General features: G+C 41.9%; 1 protein-coding gene across 3 annotated transcripts; it reads right to left on the reverse strand.

Annotated features, from left to right (window-relative positions):
- Positions 1-294: 294 nt before the first annotated feature.
- On the reverse strand, positions 295-20,128 carry LOC120721721 (synaptopodin-2). Of its 3 annotated transcripts, none has more exons than XM_040012221.1 (5): positions 19,880-20,121; positions 12,637-12,788; positions 10,785-11,473; positions 6,000-8,896; positions 295-2,292 (listed from the first exon to the last, which is right to left on the reverse strand). In XM_040012221.1, exons 1-5 carry the CDS (start codon positions 19,985-19,987, stop codon positions 1,699-1,701), a joined length of 4,440 nt encoding a protein of 1,479 aa, XP_039868155.1. In that variant the 5' UTR covers positions 19,988-20,121; the 3' UTR covers positions 295-1,698. The 3 variants fall into 3 exon arrangements, with proteins under 3 accessions (XP_039868155.1, XP_039868154.1, XP_039868153.1); XM_040012220.1 differs by having other exon boundaries at positions 5,940-8,896; XM_040012219.1 differs by lacking the exon at positions 295-2,292 and having other exon boundaries at positions 3,419-8,896; positions 19,880-20,128.
- Positions 20,129-20,438: the final 310 nt, after the last annotated feature.

Raw genomic sequence — 20,438 nt, forward strand, 5'->3', positions numbered from 1 at the left:
CGCAAAGTGTTTCCCAGATCCAAATTGGTGGGGAAATACTTGCTTTTTATCGGCTCCGTCTGTGCCCTTATCTCTCATTCTCTAATGGTTCAGCTACACTAGGTACCCACTGTTGTTATGTAACATCTGGTCACCATGGGAACTGGTCTCCCTCTCAACTCCCCGCGCTGTATATGGAGTGACCATTTGAGACAACACATCTTGCAAAAAGCTTCACGGGATGGCACAGCAAGCAACAAATGGCCCCGAGCACAAGATGGGAATAGACAGCAAAGAGCACAAAAGGGCAACGTCTTAAATTGTGATATTTCACTGCATTTATTTTATAGAATGCTCTACATGAAATGGATTGCTGTATTGTATTACGACCATAATATGTGTTGTTTGAATGGAAGTGATACAGTAAAACAATCAGAGATTGTTACACTACACTATAGTACATCTGCATAAAACACAACACTGTGTAATAAATCTTATTTGCATTTATGAGGTTGCTCAGTGAGAATCGCATTAGGACAATATGCGCACTCTGTGGAAACACCAACGTAGCTTTAACATTTGGAGATGATTACAAGTCGATAGCAAAAGCCCAAACTAGAAATAAGCCACAAGCCAATTGCACAGTGTAAGCAATCGCCCTGGCAGCACTAAACCTTCCATAAACTAAACAAAAATCTTTTTTGTAGTGTTGATTAGATTTCATTGGTATGAAGCGATCGATGAAATGAAATTCACTCCCAACAAAAACTTGTCAGTCGTTTTACATACTGCATTTGATTGTCTCCTATACAGTATATACTGTTATGTATGTGATGCTAGACAGTTGAAATGTCTATTCAATTCTATTTTATTGATATAGCACCAAATCACAAAAACAGTTGCCCCAAAGCACTTTATACTGAAAGGTAAAGACCCTACAATAATACAGAGAAAATCCCAACAATCAAACGACTCTCTTTGAGCAAGCACTTGGTGACATTGGGAACGAAAAACTCCCTTTTAACAGGAAGAAACATCTGGCAGAACCAGGGTAATGGCCACATACCAATGCATTACTGAAAATACACCTATTGTGCACCAACGACATCACAGGTTATGGCACCTTTTCCCAAAGTAATTGCATTCTAGCACTTGAATCATTTTCTTATCAGAGGACACCACAAATCCTGCATGGATTTTGCAAAACAAGCAAAAAAAAAGAAAAGAAAAGTGTACACCCATGGTAGCAACCTACATGGCAGATGCATGCATCCACAGCAAAATATCAAACTCGGATTACTGGAAATCCACAAGCTCAAGAACAACTCAAGAAACAATCTTCACTTAAAACCTACAAAATGACAGGTGTCTTTTTTTTCCAATCACAGATAAGTCCACATATGCAATCAAATGCTTTTTCCACCAAAGATATTGATGCACTCTCTCTAGCCACTCTAAACAACATACTCATCTCTTTATCTAATCAACTAGTCTTCCACATCAGTGTGTTTGCCATCCATTTTCCCCACATCTTTTCTTATTTAATTTTGGCATGCAAATATCTTACAATAGAATGTATTAAAAGGTTCTCTACCAGTTAACTTTCTGTCCTTTCTAACAAGCTGTTGTTTTTTATTTCCTGACTGCATGTGAATGTATTACGAAACTCAGAATAAATGAGATTTGACTCATTAAAGACCACACAGGCTGAACTGTAGTCTACCGCCTCCAGCTCCAAGTGTTGCTGGTGTACACAGACTTGTAAGTTTGCTTTCCGAAAGGGCTCTTAGACTCATATGAAGACACCGAGGGCCTCGGGTTAGCCTCTGTCACAGATTTCTGAGGCTGCCACTGTCTGGGCAGCGACCTGTAACCGGCATGACTAACTGTGGTGGAGATAGAGCTCCTTACTGGCGACACAAACGATGGGAGCGAAGCTCGACTCGGGCTCCGGCTTTGGCTCCAAGTCTGGCTGCCTGTTTTCTGCGGTGCTTGGTAAGAAACCCTGGCTTTCCACTCTGCTGGCGGCTCAGGCAAGATTTTGCGCTGGGCTGCCAAGCGCACATTCGAGGCAAGGGTTTGCTGGAGGCTCTGGAAAGCAAAAGCTTCATCTACCAGGCCCATGGGATGCCGGGAGGCAGCCTCCCATGGTGTGAGGGGCTTTTGGCTTTTTTCCATCCAGCATGTCTGCCTTGCCGAGGGAGTTGTGGAGCCCAGTGCTGGGGGCTTTGGGGAGGAAGAAGTTGAAGCTGACTTCTGGCCCGTGGACTGTACTCTGGCTGGTGGAGAAAGGGAGTAGCTCCTGCCAGGGGCCTGTAAAGAAGAATCCAGACATGTTTATTTTAGTAAGGGTTCATTTGTGTTTGGCTCTTTGGCCAAATCAAATTAGCTTGGATAAGAGTGAGAAGCAGAGTAGCTCCCTGCCAGGATTATTTCTTTTAAATGCAGTAATACATGTATAATTTACTTGTGTATAGAAGATCAGTCACTCTCTTATTCACAGGGGGTATGTAAATATGGTACGCGTGTAAAAGAGTTCTAGGACATGTCATACTGCAGCCAGTGAATTAAACTGCATTAGCATTTGTCTAAACACATTGTCCCGCTTATTAATCAGAGCAACTGGTACTTGAAAGTGCATAACCTTCTGGAAGTATAAGCCACATTCGGCTCATTTCCACTTAATATAGTTTGCTAAACAGCAACAGTTTGAAAGAATAACGAGATGGAAATGCTAAATGCCCAATACCAATAATATCCCCAGGATACCGGTGCTGCAGAGGGTTATGTGGGGTGAAAACACAGCTATACTGCACATAATCTCATCCAATGCCTCCTGTTATGTATGGTGGATAAGCAGAAAAGCCAGTGCTGCCATCATCTGGTGAGTGATGTGCACTGTCAGCTGATAAAATATGGCACAAATTTAAGAAGAGAGAAGAAGAGCGTGCAGAGATAAATGCTAAATCAGTCAAGGGGAATAAAGTCTCTGCTGCTCAGGTATGCGGTAGGCTTAAAATGCCCACAGGAGTGGGGGTCCTGGGCACAAGAATATATGAACAGATCAGTAGGTCATATTTTTACTTTGCTGAAGGAGACCGATAGCCCATTTGCACATGGTTTATGTCCTTCTATTTGCCATTTCTGCCAGATTTAACATGCTCAGAAAACGGGCAGAGCGTAACAGCTGGGCTCCTTACATTTTGAGACAGATGTTCAAAACAGTCTTTAAATGCAGGAATGTTACATCCTGATTTATGGTTTGGCTAAGGTTTGATTTAGGGCATAAATAGAATATTTATCTTGTATTTTTCTTATTAAAACAGAAATAATATGAAGGAAAAGGTGTCAAAGCTTGGTGTATTAGCACTACAGGGCATTAATGTGTGGGCTCTAAAGCAAGAGTAAACATTTGCTGTCTCTCTTTTATTGTCTTTTGATTGCAGATTGAAGATAAATGAATCTGCATGGGGATCAATTCCCTTCAGAAATAGTCGGTAAAATCCGCTAACTAAGATTATGAAATGATACTAATACTTTCATTCAACATATATCTGCTCTTTTTCAAAATCCATGATGCAACATGGATATATATTTCAGCTGTGCTCACTCACTTGACCATAATTATCCGGTGAAGTCACAGCTCTAATAATACTCTTCGTAAATGCATCATCACATGGTCATTCTGCAGGAATGTGCATCTCAAGTTTCTAAACTCTCTCTTTCTTTATTTTATTTTATTTTTTACAAAAAGGAGGTGATTTGGATAATTAGGTGCACCTTGCTGATAACTCTTGAAAATGGAACCACCAGATGCTGTGGTACGGACTAATTTGTGAGTGATTTTTCTTTTTGTTGACAAGGTCAATAAGGACAGTATTTATAGTGAAAGTGGAGAAGTGGTGAAATTCAGCAAGACAACAGCAAAGAGACTAAAAATAGAAGAAACCCTAAAAGCATGTTCAGAGGACAAAAGAAAAGGAAACCAAACAAAGATAAAAGACAGTTTAATGGCACTGCAGTGAATCATACAGAAAGTGCACTATGAAGAGAAACACACAGACACAAAAAGAAAAGAACACAGAGAACCAAAGAAGCGACCCTGTACCAAAAATCAACTTGTGAGCATTACCAGGCTGGTTATCCTTTCAATAACTCTTCCTTTCTAGATCATGTATCATCTGTTCACATATCAAAACAAGGAACAGATGCATAATGGGTAAATCTATGAGAGAGTGATAGACATTACATAACTGTCTCTTATCAGGAAAAATACTATGGCAGTCTGGAAGTTGGTAGCTTTCACTGGCTTAAGTTGAAATTTAAGCCTACTCTCTGGACCTCAGAATCTCGTCTCATGAGGGACTTTAAATATAGTGTCTAACATGACGCAACAGCTGGTAGAGAGCTTTAAATAAAAGCCAACACACTTGAGTAGGTCCTACCAAAAAGGAATTGGGGAAAGTACTGGGGAAAAAAGAAGTATAGAACATTTAATGTTTAAGGAAAACAGTGTTAGTTTTCACAAGTCTGTCTGCCGTGTTATTTGGCCTAGAATAGCCTAAAATCCCACTGCTGTTACATAATCTCCGTACTCAACATCTGACGTTACACATTAAGCCTTCTGCTTGATATTATTACAGGCTACAGGCCCCATCCTTTTCACTTACCCACATACAAATACTTTTAGTATTTGCTTAAAAACTTTTTTTGGTCTTTTTAAAATGTAATAATTTGTAATATTAAGAACATTTATCATTTTCCCCTTTAAAAAAAATCAACCTGTCTTGACTTATCCAGTTCCACTGAATCTTTTTCTCGCACCCTTTTCTTTCACTTCACACTGAGCATTAGGCTCCCCTACATTCTTATTAATCACACAATTCTTTTGCATAAAATGTAATGAATTTACATTTATTACTTTTGCCTAATAAAATATGTTTACAATTATTATGACTATGCTGCATCTGATAAGATATACTAAAATTCTATTAAAATAGGATGTAAGTCTATCCTTATATTCTTAATTTTATAGATATTCCTTTTTTCATTAGCTCCATGAACTTTTAGACTAGTAGGTTCTGCACTATGACAATAAATAGAGCTGGTAAGGAAAATAGTCCATGTGGCGGGGCACAAAACCTTTAATTCAAGCAGACGTCAAATAAGTCATGATTCTACAAGAATCACTCTTTATCAACTGCTGCAGGCTTCCACACCTGAGCTGAACTCTTATTAGCTGTAAACTTAGGCTTGGGAGCCACTCCAGGGTTACCACCAGATGCAGACTCGGGCCTAGCAGCCACAGGGAAACTGGGAGCAATATAGCTACTAAGAGGCTGTGGCTGGTAGGGCACTGAAGAAGCTGCCAGATAGGGAGGGCTATTGGCTGGCTGGTAACCAGCTTGTACCGAGTGTTGGTAGGGAGAGTTTGGAGACTGAGGGGCTTGGGGATGATAAGCAGGTGGAGCAGGTTGTTGATACTGTTGGTTATATACTTGCTGGTATGGACAACTAGGAGGTTGCTGATAAGGATTAGAGGGGGGATAAACATTTGGTTGGATCTGCTGATACTGGCTATCGTGCATCACAGGCTGCACTGGCATCTCATAGGTTTGTTGGGGGTATGGGGCACCAAATGGTCCAGCAGGCTGGACCAGGGGCATTTGCTCATATCTGATTGGTTGGTTATCATTAGGAGGCGAACAGCTGGTCTTAGGTGCGGAAGGCTTGGTGGCCTCTGCTGCTGGACCATAGATAAAGAGTGAGGAATTTAGTTGATAGGGTTGATGTTTCATGACATCTATTACATTAAGAGGTTTAGGAGCAGGCATCTGTTTCGCTTTGTCTTTTTTCTTTGCTTTGGTTGAGGGGCTACTTGAAGGGGGTTGCTTTGTTGCTGCTGGGGGATAAAAAGGTGATTGAATAGGGTTATATGCACGTGGAGGTGGAGCACGTACATTGGGAGTGTATTTCCACTCATTCGGTAAGGAAGCTGCTGGTGATGTTGACCTGCTTGCCTTATTTGCTTCCACCGTCTCAGAGTCCACGATATACTTCTCCATTCGAGACTGCCTCTTTGCAAACATATCAGCTCCTTTTCCTTTAACAGCTGGCATCTCAAATGCTGAACCCTGGGATGATGGGTTTAAGACCGTGGCCATTGGGTTGATGGGCGATGAAACTCTTTGACCAATAGTGAAAGAGTGCATTCGCTGTGGCGGAGTAGGAGGGGATCGGCTTTGTGGAACATTTTGTGGTGGTTGCCAAGGTTTTGGAGAGGGGCGAGTGTTCACTGTCAGTGTGGAAATATTCACAGGTTTTTGCTGTGATTGTGGAGTCCAGGCATTCACAGGTGTCTGAGGCTGTGTCTGAGCTGGTTGCCATGTGTCTATTGGTGGTTGTGGTGGACTCTTTGATGTAGGCTGTTGCCACTTTGGCTGTGGTGCTGGCTGGGCTGGAACAGGTTGAGCCCATGGAGACTGATGGTGGGCCTGATCCTGCTCTTGAGTCCAAGAACTTATGTGGTGTTGACCGTGCTCTGGGGGGTGTTGAGCCCATGGAGGCTGAGACTGAGTCTGGGCAGGTACTGGCGCCCATGGATTTAAATTGGCTTGAGGCTGTGCTTGAGGTTGTGGTTGAGCTACTTGGATCCAGGGTGGCTGAGCTTGGGGTTGAGTTTGTGATGGGGCCCATGCATTCACTGAAGGTAGCTGTTGCTGTTGTGGTTGAGCTGATACCCAAGGTGGTTGAGACTGACCTGGTGCTTCAGTCTGTGGCCATAATTGTGGAGGAGCCTGATGTTGTGCTTGCTGAACCCATGGTGGTTGTGGCTGGGATTCTGGTTGTACCCCTTGAACCCAAGGAGTTTGTGCTTGGGATTTTTTATGAGGTTGTTGCATCCATGGTGGTTGATGTTGAGAGTCTGTTTGTGATGGCTGTGTCCATTGGTGCTGTTGTTGTGGCTGCATTTGTTCTTGGGCTTGACTCCAGTTGGGCTGCATTTTCTGTAGATGTGGCTGCTCAGTAGAGTGTGCCCAAGGTGGGTGAACCTGCGGCTGAGACTGAGGTTGCTCTTGTGACTGGGCCCAGGATGGCTGAACATGTGCTTGGGCTTGTGATTGCTCTGGAGGCTGCGTCCAGGACTGCTGAATTTGAGGGGTCCAAGTACTTGTGGGAGGTTGCTGTGCCTGGTTCTGAGTAGGCTGATGTGATACCCAAGGTGGGTGAGGTGAGGACTGTCTTGGAGGTGGTTCTGAGGGCTGCACTTGAGCTGAATGCCAAGAACTTGAAGATAACTGTTGTTGCATTTGTGTTTGAGCTGCACCCCAGGTAGTCACAGCAGACGACTCAGACTGCAGCGTAGAATTCATATGACCATTTGCCTCTTGAGCTACAGCTTGTGTGGGCTGTTGTTGAGATTCGGGTTCTGGGAGCGGCCATGTGTGCTGTTCCTCTTTGTTGGTACTGCCAGGATTCTCCTGGGGTGCAGCAGGGGGATAAGACTCAGGGGCAGGTGCAGGGGTTGGCTCTAGTTCTGGAGCAGGAGTAGTCTCTGCGGTGGGGGCTGCAGCAGGTGTGGATAGACTATTTTCAGCACACTGAGGCATCTCCTGGTTGGTTGCTTCTATCTGTGAGGACCAAGGAGGTGATGTGGGATTGATCACAGGCTTTGGGGCAACTGGTGGAGGAATCTTGTGTTTGACTCGCTGAGACTGAAGAAAATTACAAGCCTCGGCTCCAAGACTAAGATAATCATCCTCGGGTCCTGATTCAAACCCGGGCTTTTTATCACCTTTGTTTAGGAGGTTCAGCAATGCTGGGTTTGGGGATACTTTTGGGGCTTCCTTAAATGTGAACATAGGCTTGGCTGCATTCTTTTTCCTTGAATCCAACAAAAGTCCCGTCCTGATTGCAGGAGTAGAAATGCGCTCATCACGGGAAGCAATCTGCTCTCCTTGACTCACAGAATCTTGATTGGTCCCACTCATTGCGTGAGAATAAGGGGTGGCCGCCATGTTGTCTGCTGAGAAAGGCTTTGCAGTACGATTGCTGAAAGAGCTCTGCATTTCATTTGTTTGATGTTGGACAGTGCCATTGACAGTTGCTGAATACTGCTGCATTTTTTGTTGCTCCTGATGATATTCTTGCTGCTGGTGATACATTTGCTGTTGCTGATAGTGACTTTGCTCATATTGCTGTTGCTGATATTGCTGCTGATATTGTTGCTGATATTGTTGTTGTTGTTGGTAGTTCTGCTGTTGCTCATAGTACTGTTGCTCTTGAAACTGCTGGTACTGCTGCTGGGTTTGCTGGTGCACGTTTACATCCATGTAACTGCGGCCTTCTGCAGCCGACTGCATGTAGGAATGCTCCACTATTTTCTTTTCAGCCTCTTGCACTGCTTCAACGGGGATCCCTTGGCGCCTAAGCTCCTCGTGTTCGGCAGAAATCTCATCCATCCTCTGGCGACGCTGGGCAAACATCAGCGCACCCTTGCCTTTGGTTTCAGGCAAAGATTCCATCTCTGCTTGGTTCTTCAAATTCCTTTCGATTTCAAGAAGACCCTTGTCCAAGGTAAAAGTTAGCACACTTTTGCCACTGTGGGTGCTAGTGAGAAAAGGCTTATCTATGTCAGAGTCGTTTGGGGCCACAAGGATAAATTGTGGAGCGGTGGTTTCTTGTCTGCTGTCTGGATTTTCCTCGTACTCCTCGTCGCTGTACTCTGGCTCGTCTTCTCCTGTGCCGTAGCTCACGAGCGTGAATTTCTTAGCTCTCTGACGATGCTTCTTGAACATCAACAGCCCCTTGTTATTGGGGTTGGTCGGAGCAGCCGTAAGAAGAAGGGCAATTCGTTTACATTTGGACTTGGCTTCCTTTAGCTGTTTCTCTGAAATGCTCTCGTTGCGCCTGAGCCCTTAACAGAGAAGGAAAAGAGAGACAGTTGTGTTTAAAAAATGGCCAAAATGAATCCAATTTAATGGTACTAAAACCTTAAAGAATTACAATCATAAAAACATTTAATCTGTTAATCTGAATTTACTTAAAAAAAATAAACAGTTCGTAAAGATTTTGAACAAGAGACTTTAAAGAGACTTTACAAACTGCACTAAACACGTGACTGTAGTTAATATTTTTATATCAAATGCTGTTTAGTTTTGCTCTCGTCAAAGCTGCCTGGAGAAGTTATGTGGAGACAGAAGATACAATTCACCTTTAACCTCCTAGGACCTGGCGTCCACATATGTGGACATCACATTTTGGGTTATTTAGACCAAAATATTCAATTTTGCTCTACATGGGCCTGATATCCACTTACGAGGACATTATACTGCTACTGTTCTATCAAAATTTTAAACAAATATCCGCATATGTGGCTCTTATTTTTCATAAAAACAAAAATAAGGTAAAAAAAATAAATCTGGTAATTCTTTGTTTTTACATTCATCTGGCCCCAATATGCCCAAATATCAGAGAAATTAAAAATGCATGCCGTGGAAGAGTTCGGGTCTTAGGAGGTTAAAATAAGAAGCAAGCCACGAAGCAGTTTCATCTTGTAACGTTACTTTGATATTAACCTCATCCAGCATTTACAGCTAAAGCAGATACAGAAATAACAGTAAACTAATAATACAGCTTGCTCTGTGGTTGAACTGATCCAGACACTCAGCAAATAGACTGTAAACTGAGCTATTTACAGATTCATTCACTCAAAAAAAATGATACATTACATATTTTCTCAGTCCACACATTACATTTACATACTTACATACTATCCAGCTGTGATTTTATCATTCAAATGAGCTCATTCCCTTGAACATAATACACTGGCCCATAAAGCAATAATGAAATTCTCCGACCCATGTCTAATATTCCCATTTGTACACTCAATCACTCATCCAACCCTGTAAAGTAGCCAAGAATAGGAAGCAAGAAAGATTATTTTAGCATGCATGCAATAAATTCACCAGGACAGCAACGTCTTTACCAATCCTTCTGTGTGTGTTGGCACGCAGTCTACTTGAAAGAAAAAAAATAAAATAAAATGTTTTCTTCTGAAATCACATTTCGTCCAATCCGACAGTCACGGAGAATGTGCGCCGAATGCAATCGCACAATAACACCAGCGGGCTTACTTTTTTATAGTCTTGCAAGACTAACCTGAAGGTGGAGGAGACAGCGGGAGTGAGCGACAGACTCACTTTTTGAGCTTAGTTAAAGCACTCAGTTTGAAAGGATCAGGTAACGGGTCTGGGGGAGCACATGCTGGTGTCTGTCAAAGGGCCACTTCTGCAGGCATCGTCAGCGTGCTGGGGTTATATTTATGTCTTCTACACAGCTCAGAGGAACGCCCCGGTATCCATATTCACCATTGCCTCTCTTTAAATGGATGGTTTTAATGTTTTATAGGGTGCAGATGCTCCCCCCCCCCATACATACAATCCATTCTTTTTGTGTCTTTCTCTTGTGATAGTGAATTCTTATATGATAAGACTTTGTTAGAAGCTCGATCGACCCGCAATACTATAACTTTGGTTCTGAGATAATTCAGGTTAGATCCGGATGCATCTCCTTCCTTTCAAAGGAATGAGCACCCCACCCCCCTTGCAGTTGCAGTGAGAGACTATTTTGAGGCGTACACACACTGGACATCAGGCTTTGGAATGCACACATGTTGACAAATGTAATTTAGTGCTGAAGATTACCCCTCTTAAAGAAAAGACAGTTATCCCCACTCACACATACAGAAAGAATGCACACGAAGGTAATACTGGTGCAGGTGGAACCAGTCCAAATATACTTACTGGCATGCCTAGCCCGATGCTTGTTGGGTTTGTGTTGAACTCCTTCAGAATCAGACTCCTGCTCTTCTGCAGGACTGCAGTCCTCTTCTTCTCCTTCACTTTGAGAACCAACTGTTTCCCTGACCCGAGTGCCACCTCCACTCTGGAGGCCCCTCCCTACTCCCGATGCCTCCAAAATGACCTCCACCTGCCCCAGCATTAAAGGGGAGTTGAGAACCACTCCATGATGGCTTAGCGGCTCCCTGACGGAGCGCGATGCGGTGGCGGCATTGGTGATATGAACAGCCTCCACAGCCTCCACAGCCTCCCGGTTTGAGAGGTCCCCATCAATCCCACGAGCACTTCCGAGCGAGGCGCAGCCCACATCATCCAAGGTTTGCTCAGACAGGGACACCTGGAGCTCCACCATGTCCCCGGGTGAGAAGCACCGCTGTACTTTATCATCTTCTTCCTTAGATGAGGGGATATGTAGCTGAGTGCAAAGCAGCTGGCCTTCCTTGGAAAACTCTGTGTTGATATTAAACTCTTTGCTGTAGGTCTCATCCGGGGATTCAGGATTTGGGATTTGGGATGTTTGCTTTGGGGGGAAGATGTGAAGGGTGGTGCTCTCTAAAGTCTCACCCACAGAGGCCCTCTCACTGCAGTGCATTTCATCTGATTCATAGTCTTCAGTGGTGATGGAGTGGTATCTTTAGAAAAGAAGAAGGCGAGATAAACAATGAGTGACGGAGTAAATGTGTTTTTTCTTTTCATTATTAAAATGAACTGAACTTGGGGGAAGACATGAAAACAATTACTTATTGATAAATGTTATTGGTTACATTTTTTCCTCTTCTACAGTTTGAAATGTACACTTCCTGTTTTCCAGTAATGTCAAAACTTGGACAGATTTCTTTTAGACCTGTGTTTTAATTAAATCTCTAAATAGACTAAAACCACCAAATTTACACCTCTAAGCAAGATACAGGGGTGTTCACTCGACAGAAGCAGGCATTTCAGCACTGGATTGAAGCCCTCGTTGTTCTGCTGAAGTTGTCAAAGCAATCAAGGAGATTTAATCTCGATGTAGAAAGTGAATCGAAAAGGTCAGGGCACCGAAGTGGAAAATAATTACGTTCAGACACCGCTCTGCCTAATTTCGACTTTCAAGGTCAGTTTGGAGCAGCATAAACTAACGTCATTATGCATGACAGCAACTGTGCTCAAGTCAATTAGCCGTTAAAGACCAGCTCTTGTCTCCAAATGTAATCAACTTTTGTCAAATAGCAAAGCTGAGGCGATCTGCTCGGAATCTCCCTTTAAAGCAGCTACTCAACAAGCAGTCAAGGCCTGTTAAAGAGAAAGCGGGATTATCTGAGGACATGTCACTCTGATAAACAGACTGGCACTGCCAGTTGAGTAATGGCTGAGCAGCTGCATGCCAATCAGACACACAAATCTGCAACACCTTGGCAAAGCCACTTGGTAGGTTCGGCATGGTCGAGGCACAGGCTAAAACACACGCAGACGTGGCTGCGTATGATCACAGAAACAGGGGTTCATTCAAGTATGCAAAAAGGCCACGTGTCATAAAGCTACATGCTATCTAAATGCTAATAAAACAATGGAACGATCAGTTTTCCCTGCTGCTGTGGTCACCAAGGACTTACAGTTTGCATGGCTCAGTTGTCACAATGCAAAGGCTCTGCGGTGTAACTGATAAACCTACATTATTTTGTGTTTTACTACTTCACATTATTACATGTTATCCTATGAATACGGTCCTGTGCCTTTGTTTTCTGAAACTCGGGGTTTTCTAGGCTTCGCACAAGTCTCATATGATCTCAGTTCAGCGGCTGGCATGCTGCATTACCTTCTGACTAGCAGCTGCAGACAGTCGATTGATGTGTCGATTAGCGCAAACGCTTGTAAAAGGGTGAGGTCAGCACACGGCTCCCCGTTGATTGACACCACCTCATCTCCATCCTGTACTCCAGCCAGGGAGGCACGACCACCCTCCTCTACCTGCAGAAGACATTTGGGAGTCAGAAAAGAAAGGAAAAAAAACACAGTTTGATGTGTAACTTCTTCACAAACAGCGTAGCAGGGTGCAGCATCAGGCAATAGAAGGATAACATGAGATAAAGACCTGCCAAGAGTGAGATCTGCTGTTTAAGATTCACGAATCTCGGTTGTCATGTTTGGAATATTACCTGTCAAAAAGCAGAAATCAGTTTCACAAATTCATATTTTTTCTGGGAAATCAGATAAGAAAACTCTTTTTCACGTAACACGAGGTGAAAATGGACGTCCAGTAAAAGCCAGTGTGAAGATCAAGCCAGCCAAAGTGTGCAGAGGAATTCAGACTGGACCGTTAACATTTTAGAGATCTGAAGAGAGCATGCCAGCAGCGTAATTTAACTTAACGTAATGTACATTTGGCACCAAAATGTACAAACACTGACATAGGCTAGGTGTTCAGTAATAAAACTGTTAATTCTACCTTGAATCTTGACTGTGCTGCTGCATATTATTGCTGTAGTCGAGCTCTGGGCAGAGCCATTTAAAGGGCACCTCTTTACACAGTTAGACTAATGACTGATGGTTTCATTTTCTTCTAATTGGTTCCTGGAGCCTATAAAATGGTTCATTAATAAGAGGATTTAATAAGGAGAAATACCTCATAAATTCAGCACAAAAGGCCACTCATACAGCTAAGGGGATAAATTATTACTGTAGTACTATGCTATTAGAGGATTTGGTTTCAGGAGTTATGTTAAGATATTTTGCCAGTATCCCAATTACAAAGCTTTAGGAAGGTTTCTCAGATATCTTAAGACTGGCAGCCGTTTGAAAATGCTGATTCCTTTTTCTTTACGCTTTATCTTCGTCAGTTCTAGATTAAAGACCACATGCCGTAAAAAAATAAACCCTGGTAGTGATAAAGTTGTGCTTTTAATAAGCGTCTTTGGCTAATTTTCCTGAGGGATTGATTTAGAGAACTTTATACTGGCATCAAAATCAATACACAGGGAAGGCACCATGATTTTCTACTGTTACAGAATGTCTCTCTGCTGAATGATTTAAATGATCTCCTGACAAGCTGCTCTACCTGAGCACTTGTACAACATGTCTCATTCACACAAGCCTTTTTTTTTCTGTGGTGCTTTTCTATCTAACATTCACACTCGGATTGATGCATCAGAGACCAACTTGGGGATTTGTAACTTGCCCAAGGATATTTATCAAACAACCAACTTTCCAATTAATAGAGGATCTGCTCTATTTCCTGAGCTGCAGCCACCCCGTTAGTGGGAAATCAACCCCAAAAAGCTCTTATTTACACTCACTATGCTGTGTTATTAGGGTGAAAATACATAAAGTGAATAGCTTTATGCAACATCTAAAATGTCAAAGTCGTTTCACATTATGTACCACATACTGCCAGCTTTGATCTTAAGTGGGTCAGAGTGGACCAGTGAAACTTGATAAATGGGTAAAATTACAGAAAAAAGTTCTGATAGTTCATTGCCCAGGACATTGTTCAATATCCTGTAATTCTAAAATATAAAGTTTTCATTAATTAACAAATGCTGGTGAAAAACATAGTAAAAAAAACAACAGTTTGTCATCGTTTATCTATAACTTAATTACTTTGGTGTAGTAAGAAAAGTTGTAAAACCTGAAAATACAGGTAAAGATCTATGTACTCATTTTCCAAAGCTGTCCAGTGGGCCAGATTGGAGACTTTACCAGGCCAGTTCTGGCCCCCGGGCCATATGTTTGATACCTCTGGTCTTAGAATAACAATGCTTTACAAAAGTGTCTTGAAACTTTGTGACTTTCATACTGCAAACGAGGCAGTTCTGCATAGCTGCAGTGAAACAACTTCATCACTAGATGGAGATGCACACACATTGTACAGCTGATGGGGGGGAAGCGAAAAACCTCTGAGTGAGATTTCATAATATAGAAAGGAATCAAAAGTCAAAAAAGCCTGCCTTTACTTTGTACACCATTTTTGATTTCACATATTTGCTCAGCCATTAAAACTTTCCCCAATGAAACCAGTTGTAGTCTTTCTTCTTTGGATGTCATTACTTTTGCCCATTGCTTATATTTAAATATAATGCAAGAATGATCCTACTTTGTTATACATACATATATCTTTCAGGTATTCCATTATAGAGATGGTAACTTGCCATCCTCGCTCCAGTTTTTCGGAGCAAACAGCGAACAAAACAAGCCCTATATGGCAGCCAATGTGTCCGTCCCTTTGGGACTCGCACCTCGCTACAGGGAGGACGGTTACTTCTGGGATGCCACAGCAACGGTCCACACTCCAAAAAAGGAGGGGAAAGATTTGTCGTTGTCTCTCCTCACAACTCAAAGATACACAGTCCGCCAATGTTTACCACACAGCTTACAAAGAAAAGCCTCAGATATGCACTAAGTGCCCTTGAGAGGATAGCAGATAAATGCTGTGTAGGTTTCTTCAAATGGAGGGGAACTTGTCAAAATAATTGGCCACATAACTATTTTAATGTGGGGCTGTAACAATGTCTGGGTAACCACTTTTCAAATGAGCTATTTAAGTGCATTAAACCTAACAGAAAATCACAGGAAATACAGGAACGGGTGATGTCTCTGCCTACCTCCGTGTGGTTCCTGCCTTTCACAGCTTTGAGCAATTATTGTTTTTAGATTACAGGCAGATATTTTCCAGGTGTTTCACATTTAGCACTAAATCCATGCTGGAAGATTTACATTTGACCCTCCTGTATGTTCCCCTTGTTTTGTGTTAGGTTATTTATGCTATCAAGAGTTTTAACTTTCCTCTAAATTTGCATCATTTCTTATTATAACTGTATTTCCTTTCATTTGAGCTGTATGTGTCTTGAGGAGAGATACATTTGTTTTTTTTGTCATGTGCATGCATGCCAAGCCATAACACACCAATGAAGGCACTGAAATAGAACATAGATTACTTATTATACATACATGTGGAAGAAGATTACTTTTTTAAAAAAAAACAACTTATAATATTCATAAATCATTATTCTTCATTTCTGGCTTTGATGTTTTTTCTTACAAAGAATAATTAAGCCCCCATTTAAGATCTAGCTATAAATCTGTTATTGTTTGTGTCACTGGTAGACGTTTCTCTACAAATAGTAGTCTGCAGTATTTTTTTTCTATAATAAAGATGGCTTTTAGCTGTAATTGGGTTTTATTTGCAATCAGTAGCAGAATTCCCGACAGTTTTCCATTTGTTACATCATCTGGATGTATGACTAATGTATGGAGTAATGGATCTGGAAGGACATCAGTTCCCAAAAACTGCCTAATGTCTTTTTTTGAACAGCTTTCCAAAAATTAAAATAATTCTTAAAGATGTCCTGCGGGCACAAAATAGATGAAATGCAGTTTCACTTTATTTTTTTTAATTGAATTACCTGGCTGTAAATCCCAGAAAGTTCACTTTTTCAGTGTGTGCATAGTAATGCCCTGCTCAGTAAAATAAGCCTTAAACTCAGATTAAACTAAAATAAATAAATAAATAAATGATTTATCCAAGAACAGCAACATTTAATTCATCCATCATCTATAACTCAACCAGTTGAAGGTTGCAGGAGTCTCTTCCTATCCTATCCCAGCTGAGAAGCAGACACTCATTCTTATGCATGCCTTCAGACTGTCGGAGGAAGTCAAAGAGGACCAACGTAGACACGGGGAGGACATGCAAACCCCACACAGAAAGGTCCAAAAGGTCTAAAGCAACAATCCTAACCACTGCACCATCACGCCACCTATATCTGTGCACCACTCCAAACATCACATGCAATTGCACAATCAGCTATTTTAATATTGCCCTCACATTTGCACTGATGTGAGGGGAATAGCTGGACTCTGACACAAACATCACCTCTTTCACAATAAAAGCGACTTTAGAAGAAAGCAAGAAAAACAGTATTGCAACATCCAAGAATATTTTTTTTCTGTCACAAATGAAACACCACACACTTTGGGGGGTTGACGAAGAGCAGGAATGCCGCAAATACAAAGCTGTTTGAGCACTGGCCCTCATTTGTTTAGATGATGTGAAACAGAAAAGAGGAAAACAAGCCCGGCCAGCCATCGCGTAAGGTCACTGCTTTCTCCCAGGATTGGAAATGAGATGGCTTGTTGCACAACACAATGCCCAAACTCAGATAAGTGACTGAGCTGTGAATCACTCTGCTTAGTCTGGGAAAACAGCAGTGAATGACTGAGGAAACGGCTCATTGGCTCATTTCTTGGCAGCTTAACGAGGTTCCTGTGGCGCACTATTAGGGCCGAAGCATCAGCAACAAAAGCCGTCTTTGCTCTGTAAAAGGCAAAAGAACAACTCATAAAAGTTTTTATACTTTAACAGACTAACAGATTAGTTCATGTATGTAAGAATAAACTCGTGCAAACTTTTAAAAGTCTTTCATGAAGATCACAGTTATCACTGCGTGCTCCTTAACTGATCTGATGCATGTTGACATTTCACATACAGAGATGGAATACCTTAGTAATTAGGCCAAAAAGTCTCCTGATCAGGCTGGTGGGATTTAAACTCTCTTTAATTTTTAGATTTTTTGTATTGGAAAATCTGTTTAATATGAATGCATTCTGCATCACAGAACAAACGCAGCTTTTTCACCTCGGTGCGTGTTAGTGAATTTGACACGGCTTTGTACTGAGCGAGCTCCTGCAGCTTTAAAAAAATAAAGTGACCTCATCAACTTTGTACTCAAGCCAGGACTCCAAATAAGAAGAAAAATACAAGCACCCTTATATGGACAGAACCTTTTAAGAGGGGATACAGAGCGCCTTACTCTGTGTCGCTTGTCAGTACACTGAACAATCACTTTCCCCCAGGAAACAAAACACGGTGTCCACGACATTCAGCAGAAGCATTAAAAAACACACATTTTTTATCAGACGCGGGAGAGCCTCTAGCTCGAGAGCATTTGTCACGATCTTGGTATGTTTGTTTCTCTTTTTGTAACTTCTGACTAACAGACTTGGCTCACTCACAAGAAAAGTTTAAAGGTATGTTTAGAGTTATGTCTTCCAGATGAGGCAGACTGGAACTGAACCCCCCCACACACAACCCCAGATGTCCCAAACTGGGGCATATGTAGCTACTTCACATTAATAGGCCCATACTTGAACGCAATGTATTCACAGCACCCGTTTGTTAACACACGGGAATACTTTGGGTGCAAGGATGCTTTAAAAAGCACATTTATGTCTGAAATTAGGCAGCACAGTTTCACGAGAAAATTAAAGCTTCAGGAGGCATCGAAGGGAGAGCAACTTTATAAATAGCTTTGCTTGCTTTACCTCACGTTAAGTGCTGTTTTTGGCTTAGAGTTGTGAGAGGGGATATGGTAGCTTATGTGCAATATTTGCAATTTTTTTTCTCAATACAGTCTACTAAACTTTATGGGGTATTTCTCTCACTCAAAGCTAACAAGATTTAAGAGTTGTTTATTGCCCACAGGAGATATTTGTCTTCAGGTGCTTTTGCTGATGCTTTTATTCTGACATTAGGCAGACACTGAGTGTCAGGCCTGCGTGAGGGGGGCATTTTATAGGAAAAAGTGTCACTATACTATTTAATCAGACTAATCATATAAAGGACAGAAAGCAACTTTACAGATGTGGCTTCACTTGTTGGAGACATGCTAAACATCTGTCATGAAAATGATCTGCTGAGGTTTTTGGATTCTCCGAAACTTTCTCCCGGTGGCGCTTCGATGTTGCAGGAATGTGGCTTAAGAATGTTTTTTTTTTAAATTTTATTTTTACATGCACTCTGTTGACAAGTTGATGGGGAATGTGTGCAGTTTGAGCACTTTGGAACATACAGACCATATATAGAGCTTAAGCAGCTGGTCAAGGTAACGGCACCTGGTTTCACAAATACTGTGCATCACAGTGTGTGCAACACTATCCCATGTCTTTAAGGCAGATTGGTTTAAGGTGATCCAGCCTTTCAGTGATCCTTACACTCACAAAGATGCTCATTTATGGTTATGGTAAAGAGTAAAAAAGCTCCACTTAAGCTTAAACTTTCATTTTTCCATCCATCTACTTGTTTATTTGAACGTTTGAAGGCAGTAAACTAAGTTGGCTGGTACAATGGCTTTTACTGTATTATTAATTTTTTTTGAGTGAGTTGTTGTATGCAACGCTGTCCACACTTGCATAATATGTAAAGCTGTTAAAAGTGACTAATTAATTATGATACTAATTTAAGTATCATAATATGCTTTAAACTGGTTTCCATTATCAATGGCTGCAAAATGAGAACGTGTGCCTAAAGAGTACAACATATATCATCTGTCTGTGTACATTTACATTACAGTATGTTAAAAAATGGCCTCTGCGTCTCATCAGAAAGTGGCTACATCAGCAGTTACCTCTAAGCAGATAAAACCTCGCACCTCTAAGGTTTATTACCTTATTATCAGGCTAAACAAATGTCACGCAGCTGAGTCGTTCTTACAGCAAAACTTCAAATTTGCCTGTCCTCCTCTCTATCTCTTATTTGAATTCTTTTTGAAAGGGATATTTGCATGATAACCTCTTAGTTTTAGCCGCACTTGTTTTTTGTTCATACTAAAACGTAACACCTTGGTGTTATGCACATATACCTTCACTCTTCAGTCTGGTTACTGGACTTGCTTTCTTGCTTAAAGTCTTTTGTGACTGAAAACAGATCATACTGCCCTGAGCTTCACACTCTGTCGTGGCCTTGACCATATAAGGGTGCCGAGGAATCTCTCACCAAAACACAGCCAACGCGCACAAAAATGCAGCGGCAGACAGCTCTCTCCCATCAAATTTCAGACTTTTTAAAGTCTGTTTTTTCTGTTTTCCTGCTGAATTTCTCACCTTAAAAAAAAACTGTCGTGACTCTGAAGAAACAGAAACTTTTCCAGGATCTCAACAACAACATGTCCACAAACTTTCATTAGGCTGTTTATCCATCGTTGCAGTCTCACTAGCATTAGATTAGACAGGCATGACCCTGCTCAAGTGGTATTAAAACATCCTCCCACGCACGCTCGCATACATACCTGGGAAACTAGAAGAGGTCTGTAGGTGTCCCCTTCTCCCTCTCGCAGGGTGAATCCCCAGGGCGCACCACCACGCAGCGTTACGCAGATGTAATCCCCGGTGCCCATGCTGCGCGCAGCTCCTCAGCCAAACTTCCACGGCGCGCTCATGGAGCTGTCAGCCGGGCCAGCAGCACTTAACGAAAAACCACATCCACCGCACCGCTGTAGCCTATAACCCCCATCATCTGTCCTCAGAGTCCAGCCCGTTTTGGAAACGTCACTGCGCACGGACCCGCCTGCCGGCGTTAAACGCAACTGGTGGTGGGTGTAACTATCACTACTTCACCAACATCCCTGAACATCTTATTCAAAGGGAGATTTTGGGCAAGTGAGGTGAGGGGTACTTTTATGATTTAGAGACAGCAAAGACGAAGACAATGAATTATATTATAATAAGACTTCTTGGTTATTTGTTTAAATCGAGAATGTTAATTCCAGCTTTGTTTGTGTCAGATACCTAAATAATGAGTACTGAATGTACTTTTGTGGCTTCATATCAGCATCCATTCATTCTCTT

The sequence above is a fragment of the Simochromis diagramma genome, unplaced genomic scaffold, assembly GCF_900408965.1.
Source record: "Simochromis diagramma unplaced genomic scaffold, fSimDia1.1 OVJJ01000604.1, whole genome shotgun sequence".
NCBI classification, from domain to species: domain Eukaryota; kingdom Metazoa; phylum Chordata; class Actinopteri; order Cichliformes; family Cichlidae; genus Simochromis; species Simochromis diagramma.

Bases quoted from the DNA above. Each gene is read 5' to 3' on its own strand.
- LOC120721721 (XM_040012219.1), bottom strand. From the start codon at position 19,987: ATGGGCACCGGGGATTACATCTGCGTAACGCTGCGTGGTGGTGCGCCC. The intron at 11,474-12,636 runs GTAATGCAGCAT...TCTTTTCTAAAG, and splicing joins CTGCAGCTGCTAGTCAGAAG to ATACCACTCCATCACCACTG. The intron at 8,897-10,784 runs GTAAGTATATTT...TTCTCTGTTAAG, and splicing joins GCATCGGGCTAGGCATGCCA to GGCTCAGGCGCAACGAGAGC.